This window comes from Delphinapterus leucas, chromosome 2 (genome assembly GCF_059928025.1).
Source record: "Delphinapterus leucas isolate spDelLeu-1000000601 "Yukka" chromosome 2, BTC_Dleu_Yukka2, whole genome shotgun sequence".
Lineage (NCBI taxonomy): Eukaryota > Metazoa > Chordata > Mammalia > Artiodactyla > Monodontidae > Delphinapterus > Delphinapterus leucas.
Window position 1 is genome coordinate 11,176,665 of NC_143130.1, and position 9,052 is coordinate 11,185,716.

The following is a 9,052-nucleotide window of genomic DNA, read 5'->3' on the forward strand; positions in this document are numbered from 1 at the left end:
TTTTTTTCCCTTTCCACTAATAAAAATAATGTAATCTTCCTCTTCTGATTGATCTGAATTATCTTCCAGTGACTGTAATGCCATTGGCAGTGCATGGAGTTGTAATGCTTGTCAGAAAGGAAATATGAGGGAAAATGAGCATGCAAACCACTGTTTTGTTCTTTTTTTTTTAATTCACAGTTTCCATGTAATAGTCATCACAAGGTAAAACAGATACACGCTACTGAGTATGTGGTTGCTGTGATGGCAGAAAGTATGGTCTAGACTGTATGAGTAGTTCTTACTCTTGAACTGGACGTTCTGTTGAAAAAGCAGCCAATTAAATACGTAAAATGCTCATGGGCACCATTCCCATAAATGCAGTATATTATCTTGTCACTACAGAGGTCACCGTAAAAGTCAATTTCTTTGACATTTTCTTCTGTCTTCTATTGCCACCCTCATGTTCGGTGAAGTATCAGTTCTAATAGGCTCTTTCGATGCAAATTTTCTCCTGCCAAACTGTTGCACTAACCTAGCATGTTTTACACCATGTTCTCCCTTTGTCTCTAGTTCTTGTTTTAGTCCTAAAGGGTTTTCTTTCCAGCACTTACTGACACAGGCAAATCTATACTGATGTTGCACAGGCGAGATGGGAGGAGTCTATCATACGGTCATGTCGCTAGTGGATTCCGTGGTGTCCCTGATGGACAGCTGGAACTGTAGGAAGAAGGAGGACTGCTGTCCACACTGTAGCTGCCTTGTCTGCAGAAACCCCCGATTCCTGTAAATGCAAACCGAGTTGATCTGTGGTGTACATTTTCTCTTACGATTATTGTAAACAGATCACTACTACTTTCTTAAAGGTTTTTCTGCTGTTTCTTGTTATTTCTGAAGCAGACCGTGAGGAGAAATAGCATGGTATGGTCTACCAGTTCTTAAAGTCATAAAGCATTGAGCCATGTGTTGAAAGGGGCGTGGCATGGGGCTCAGCTCATTAATTCTGAAAATCCATTTCCCTGAAGTTGAAAGAGAAAATTTCCAAATTGGTGTTGTCCTGAAGAGTGCTAGCCCCTTCCTACCCTCTTTATACTTGTATAACCTGAGTTTTTTGCCAGACAGTAAAATGATGCTCTCCATTTTTCCATTTCCATAATAGCATTTGTTAATAAATAATTGGAAAACTGGTAGCAATTTAACTAGTCTAAAGGATCCCTGACTGCACAGATGTGAAACCGGGGTCCAAAGCACAGAGATCAGCATGATTTAACGTAACGTCAAAGTGACCTAGAAGCAGGGTTATCCTAATGCATCCTTACGCACACAGTATATGCTTCTAAAATTTAACATTGACAGTCTGACAAAAATCAACATAAATACACTGAGTCTGAGCATCTCAATTTGTAGCGAGGGCAGCCAATCCTAAACGTTCTACATTGTGTATCAGTTTCAGATACAGGATGTGGTACATAGTGCAGTTCTTCAAAAGGTCTTCAAGCTGCTTTATTGCTAGATTTAATGCTTAGCACATTTAATAAACACTAGTGTTTCTGTTTTGTTTAGTACAGGGCTCCTTTGCCATCCCTATCATTGAGCTGATTCTGCCTACAATTCACAGCATCCTTTCATGGCGGTGGCTTTCTGTGGTGCAGCTTGCATCTTTGTGAGCTCTGACTATCCACTGTGTTCTATTGTTTTTGAGTTTTGCTTTCACATTTTGTTCTGTGCCTGTCTTTTCCATAAGTTTTGCATTGTTTGTTGAAAGCAGTAAAGAATCTGACCAATACTGACCATGTTTTCTTTAACTTCTCACAGATTCAGCTACTAGTGACTCAACAAAATCTAAGGTAAATTTTTTTGTACAGTTTGGAATATTTTAGAGGGGAATTGCTTTGTGGCTGATTGGTATGACTGGTATGCAGACGCACCCCTGTCTGTGTCTGATGACAGACCAGCAGAGTCTTATAAAGGGAAAAATGAATGCTTAAAATAGAATATGATAGAGGAATACTGGATGGTGGGGTGGGGTGTTGGATTTATCTCAGTGTAGTTTAGCATAATTCAAAGAAGTAGGCATTTACCCCCTCATTCTTAATGTGAAAATTTTCTAACATACGCAAAAGCAGAGAGAATAATATAATGAGCCCTTATTATCCACGCTCAACAATTAACACATGGCCAAGTTTGTCTCATCTGCGCCCGCCCACTTTCCTCCTCTTCATGACTTCTTTGTTTTTTTTGGTTTTTTTTTTTTGGCCTCGCAGCAGGTGGGATCTTAGTTCCCCTACCAGGGATGGGACCCGTGTCCCCTACAGTAGAAGCTCACAGTCTTAACTGCTGGACCACCAGGGAAGTCCCTCGGGACTATTTGGAAGCAAATCCCAAACATTTTATTTCATTCTGTAAACATTTCAGTAGTAATATAGACTTTATTATTATTATACATTTTTTATGAAAATATATATTCTTGCCTTCTTTTCAACAAGATCACTCGTTTTTTTTTGTTTGTTTTGTTTTTAATAAATTTATTTATTTATTTATGGCTGCACTGGGTCTTCGTTGCTGCTTGCAGGCTTTCTCTAGTTGCTGCGAGCGGGGGCTACTCTTCGTTGCGGTGCGCGGGCTTCTCATTGCGGTGGCTTCTCATTGCAGAGCGTGGCCTCTAGGCACACGGGCCTCAGTAGTTGTGGCTCGCTGGCTCTAGAGCGCAGGCTCAGTAGTTGTGGCGCACGGGCTTAGTTGCACTGCGGCATGTGGGATCTTCCTGGACCAGGGCTCGAACCCGTGTTCCCCTGCATTGGCAGGCGGATTCTTAACCACCGCACTACCGGGGAAGTCCCTGATTTTGTTTTTATAATCAATTTTTGTTTACATAATTTGTGTTCTGTTGGGACCACCACCAAAGTACACTTTTTAGTAGTTTTTAAGACATTCAGTTCGAAAGTCCTTCATTAATTCAGTTTGTGCCAGCTTTGCTCCTCTGAGACTGTAGCAAGTAGAATTGTCAATAAATTTGTTCAGATGTTCTATTTGGAAATGAGACATACATATCATTACATATCATTTCTAAACATAATGGGATCACCTATGACTAAATTAGAATTGAATTTCTTGCAGAAAATATCATAAAATATTGAATGATCTATCATTTGCTATCACTTATATTGTGATTTTTACCATCTTTTTACCCCAACTTTTCATTTTGAAAAATTGTAAGCCTACAAAAAATTTATTGGAATAATAGCACCCAAACCTTTTGCCCTAGATTTATCAGTTGGTAAATCTTGACATATAGGTAATTTTTTTTTTCTGAGTCCTTTGAGAGTTAACTTATAGACATGATAACACTTTGCCCCTAAATGCTTCAGTGTGCATCTCCGAAGAACAAGGGGATTCTTCTATGTAATGACAGCATAATTATTGTATTCTGGTAGTTCACATGAGTACAATACGTTATTATTTCTAATGTACAGTTTTTACACAAATTTTGCCAGTTGTCCCAATAATGTGTGTTGTTTTTTCTTTTCCTGTATATAGGATGCAATCAAGGATCGCCCCTTGCGTTATGTTGTCATGTCTCCTTAGACTTCTTTACTTTGGAACAGTTTCCCACCTCTTTTTGCCAGAATATAAGATTTTAGATTTAGATTTTTAGGCTTTAGATTTCATACCTGTTTGAAATTCCCTCCTTTCCTCTTACTAGATGCATATTTCTTAACCTGTGGTTATAGCAGTCTTTTCATCTTAATTAAATTATGGTGGTGTTTGTATTATACCTGTGATAGAATGGATGTCCAAATGATATAATCTTTGTAACAATTTTTTTCAGTTGTAAAATAATATAGTCATTTGCTCCAACACATAGTGATCACAGAAACATCGAATTTTAAAGGGAACCACTGGGAATCTTACAGATAGTATAATCTAATTTCTTCTCACTTAAATCAGCAATGAAGTGGAGGTGTTTAAAAGTGAATCACTTGCTCAGTGTCATACACAGCAAGCTAGGGAAGGAACACCAGGTCTTCTAATTCAGAGCTCAGTCACAGCCATCATCCCCTACGGTCTTCAACAGAATGTGTTAAATGTGAATAACCCTTAGAAAGGTCCTGTATAATTATAAAATCCTTTATAACTTATAAAAACAAAGTTCCGTCAATCTGCGATTTCATTTTGGTGAATCCTTTCTAATACAAAAGCCTGAATTTTTACTGTAATTTTCAAGACTTCAGTATAGTAGTTCTAGCGTGTCTAAGATTTTTATGACAACAGAGAAACTGTCACTCAGTTTCTGTTGCTCTGCATACTTCCTGCCTGCCTGCTTGACTTAAATGGTGTGTGTAACACCAGCTAGTGTTTATTGACACCAGACCCTCCCCGACCCGAATTTACTTAGCCTGTAGGTACATTATGAACACTTAAACAGTCATCATCAAGAACCTATTAGGCGTAGCTGACAAAGCCAGTTGGCCGCACTGCCACTTTCTCAATACAGGGCACTGCAGTGTTTCTATGGTAAGGATTTCAGGTCTTTAATTGACCTGATGTTTTTTGAACTTCATGATTTGGTTGTTACTTGAGATCAGTGAAGACAGTGCCAACTTGATTTACCTAAGGCCAGTTTCTGCAGATCGAGCCTGCCTGAACTAATGAGAACCCAGGAGCTCCCTTATCTTAATCAGCTTATCTGATACAGTATCTGTATCACGTGATAGCTGTAATTGGAAGATTGAAGTCAGTCATAAAATTTTAACCAATGTCAGAATATTATATTCTACTCAGTCAGAATATTGACTCTTTATGAGACCCGTGTTCCAGAGGAAGGATCCTGAGGACCCTCTGAGGGTAGCAGAAGCAGGGACGGTCTGTAGATGGAGGGAAGTCAAGAAGAATAGGAGTGCGAGAGGGCCCCAAGCACAGAAGGTGTCCCTGAAAGACAGGTGTATGTCAGCTGTGACATGGCAGATAAATACCACGAGGCAAGAAATGGGACAGATTAAATAAAAATAAGAAGTTGTCTTAGGTACAAGTTAAAAGGGGGTGTAAAAACTACACCCTGTTATTACTTAGCTTTAGTGGTTAAGAAATACTTGGGGGAGGGGGAGGGAAGGAGTGGGAGTTTGGGATGAGCAGATGCAAACGATTCAATGTTATATAGAGGATGGCTAAACAACAAGGTCCTGCTGTACAGCACAGGGAACTATATTCAGTCTCTTGTGCTAAACCATCATGGAAAAGAATGTGAAAAAAAAGAATGTCTATATGTGTATAACCGAGTCACTTTGCTGTACAGCACAGATGGGCACAGCATTGTAAATCAACTATATTTCAGTTAAAAAATAAAATAAAAAATAATCACCAAAGCAATGGAGATCACACAAAAAAAGAAAAAAAACAAAAGAAATATTGGTGCGGGGCGGGGGGACCTTTTCAGAAAGTGAACTCAATAACGTTCTTATGTTCAAAGTCTCGTGTCTCTGCTCCCCAGGGTTCTTGGGGATCCGGAAAAGATCAGTATAGCAGGGACCTGCTTGTGTCGTCCATCTTCGCGGCCGCCAGTCGCAAGAGGAAGAAGCCAAAAGAAAAAGCACAGCCCAGCAGCTCGGAAGACGAACTGGACAATGTGTTTTTTAAGAAAGAAAACGCAGAGCAGGGTCACAACGATATTAAAGAAGAGTCCAAAAAAGAGAGCGAGACACCGGGCAGGAAACAAAGGACCGTGGCTTGCAAAGAAAATCACGCGAAGAAGGATGGCAGCGTGGCCAGAGCTGATCAGCGAGCCTTGCGGGGGGAGAGCGCGGAGACCCCGGCCCCCCAGGGCGCCAAGCAGAGCAGGTCGCCCACCCCGAGCTGTCGCCTGGCCATCCTGAAAGAGGGCCCCAGAGCCCTCGCGGCCCAGAAGGCCTCCCACCCGGACGAGACGGGGCCCGATTCCGGCGCTCTGGCGAGGTTTTCCACCAAGAAATCCACCAGCCCCGAACCCAGAGTCGGCGAGTTTCTGGTCAGTGTCGGCACCATCACCGTCGACTGCTCAGCGACGTCGCCCGCCCCCTCCGTGACCGGCCTCGACTCCAGCCGGCTGAGCCCCGAAGTGCAGTCGGTGGCTGAGAGCAGGGGGGACGACGCCGACGACGAGAGGAGCGAGCTGGTCAGCGAGGGGCGGCCGGTGGAGACGGACAGCGAGAGCGACTTCCCCGTCTTCCCCGCTGCGCTGGCCTCCGAGAGGCTCCTCCGCGGAAAACTGCACGAGGCCACGAAGACGAGCCGGCGGGACTCCGAAGGCAGTGAAGTCAGCTGTACGGAGGGGAGTTTAACGCCGAGTTTAGAGAGCCGGAGACAGCTCTTCAGTTCCCATAAGCTGATTGAGTGTGACACTCTGTCCAGGAAAAAATCCTCCAGATTCAAGTCAGACAGCGCGACTCTAGGAGATGCCAAGAATGAGAAAGAAGCCCCTTCCATCACGAAAGTGTTCGAGGTGATGAAAAAAGGAAAATCAACGGGGAGTTTACTGACACCACCAGCCAGAAGCGAATCCGAGAAACAGGAACCCACCTGGAAAACGAAAATAGCTGATCGGTTAAAACTGAGGCCCAAAGCACCGGCAGATGACATGTTTGGAGTAGGAAATCAAAAAACCAACGACGATCCTGCCAAAAGGAAAAACATCAAACGCAGACACACGCTGGGAGGGCACAGGGATGCTACTGAAATCAGTGTTTTGAATTTCTGGAAAGTGCAGGAGCAGAGTGGGGACAGAGAATCCGAGCTTTCAGCTGTGACACGGTTGAAGCCCAAATGCTCAGCCCAGGACCTGTCCATCTCAGACTGGCTGGCCAGGGAGCGGCTACGCACCAGTACGGCTGACCTGAGCAGAGGGGACGCGGGGGACCCCCAGCCCCAGAGCCTGAGCCCGTTAGAAATACCCACCACGGACCCAGCCCTGTCTTCTCAGTCCGATGCAGACAGTTCTCCCAGCACCTTGGCTTCAACTAATAGGCCCCCTCTTTCCACACCACCACAGCCACCTGACCAAATCAATGGAGAAAGCTTCCAGAACACGAGCCAAAACGCCAGTTCTGCAGCGACGGCCCAACCTCATCAACTGTCCGAAACCCCAGGCAACAAAGCACAGTTCCATCCCTGTCTTTGAACTGGGGGCACGTCCACTCCAGCGAATAAAAGCTACTGTTACACGTTCCATAACTCTGTAAATATTTTCTTGTACCAGAATTGTTATTATGCAGCCTTCATTTGGGCTGGTTTCATCACTTTGCACTGTGAAATAGCTTTACAGTGCATTACTACAGCCAGAAGAACGTATATATATATTTAAAAATATATTGGATAGTTGTATACAAATGAGCAAGGTTATTTGTTGCGACTCACCGCATAGTGCATACACCCGACATTACTGAAGAAAATAGCTGGCATTAGTATGCAGCAAATGTGTTCTTTTGGTTTCATCACTAACAAAAGTGCCTCATCATAAAAATACATTTGGTTTTTAGGGTGCCATGTTGTTAAAATTAGATAACTTACGCTGAGTAAACAAATGCGTTTTATTGGTAACAAATTTCATCACATTTACCAGTTTTAACACAGGTAGATACAGAACTTCCATTCTCTAGTCATTCCAGGTGGATCTCTGAGTTTTCTATTCAAACTTTTAATACAGTTTTTGAGTTTTGTGTGACTTGAATTTTTAATCTTTCTGTAAAATACGTAACTTAAATGAACATATTATATGTGTATCTTTTCTTCAGATACCAGATTTGATATAAATGTTGTAACATAGGTGTGTAGATAGTGACCTGGATGGAACTGGCTTCTTTATGGAGAAGAATATAATTCTGCATGAGGACTTAATGGATCCAAACCTGTGTCATGCCTGTGTGCATACCCAATTAAACACTGGAAATAAAAATTGTTTTGGTGAACTTTGCATGGCTTGAAACTTATTCTAATATATATATTTAAATGCCATGCATTTATAACTGCCTTAATTGGTTCTGACATTTATTTATTTATGTACTTATTTAATTTTTTGCTGTGGTGTGGCACGCAGGATCTTAGTTCCCTGACCAGGGATTGAACCTGTGCCCCCTGCGGTGGAAGCGCGGAGTCCTAACCACTGGACGGCCAGGGAAGTCCCTGGTTCTGACTTTTAAAAATTTACCTACGCTAGGGCTTCCCTGGTGGCGCAGTGGTTGAGAGTCCGCCTGCCGATGCAGGAGACGCGGGTTCGCGCCCCGGTCCGGGAGGATCCCACATGCCGCGGAGCGGCTGGGCCCGTGAGCCGTGGCCGCTGAGCCTGCGCGTCCGGAGCCTGTGCTCCGCAACGGGAGAGGCCACAACAGTGAGAGGCCCGCGTACCGCAAAAAAAAAAAAATTACCTACTCTATACATTACCCCTCTCTTTTTGGCCGTGTCTGGCAGGGATCTCTTGTAAATGTTTCCATTGGCCTAACTTCACTCGTATACACAGATAATATTTAACTTTTCTAGCTGAAGTCATAGATGCTGTTTACCTTTTTCTGGAGATTATGAGTGAAGGGAACATGCATTTGGAAGTCAAACCAACTCTATACTTCCTAGATACATAAACTTGGACAAATTATTTAACGTCTCTTAATTTATTCCCTTTGTATAAACGATGACGATAATAGTATCTGCTATAAGGGTTATTAGATTTAAATGAGATACTCTTCCAAATATAGTGCCTGCCACACATTACTTGCAAAATGTATATCAAAGATACTCTTAGAAATAATGGGTACTTAAAGATTGTTAAATTAAAAAAATCTGTCCAGTTTTAAATAAATTTCACATCTCATTTCTAAACGTTCTGTTTAGTTGTTTCAAAACAGCGTAGTCAATTTTGAGATCCCTTTCGTGTGCATCACATTTTAAGCCTTCTTTTATGTCTATAAAATATTAAACCCATTGATGTTAGCATGAATTCTAGAACCAGACTGCCTGACTTCAAATCTAGGCTCTGCCATTTACAAACTGGATGAGTTTGATTGCTACGTAACTTCTCTGTGCCTTTCCTCACGCGTGGAATGAAGAAAAG

The 9,052-nt window shown here is 42.5% G+C and overlaps 1 protein-coding gene across 2 annotated transcripts in view; it reads left to right on the forward strand.

Annotated features, from left to right (window-relative positions):
* Positions 1-7,916, forward strand: part of ARHGAP21 (Rho GTPase activating protein 21) — a 127,043-nt gene extending 119,127 nt beyond the window's left edge. For both annotated transcript variants that reach the window (XM_022580516.3, XM_022580517.3), the window contains exons 24-25: positions 1,795-1,826; positions 5,468-7,916. In XM_022580516.3, the coding sequence (XP_022436224.1) occupies positions 1,795-1,826; positions 5,468-7,129 (1,694 nt within the window). In that variant the 3' untranslated portion in view covers positions 7,130-7,916. The remainder of the gene's footprint in view (positions 1-1,794; positions 1,827-5,467) is intronic.
* The last annotated feature ends 1,136 nt before the right edge of the window (positions 7,917-9,052 follow it).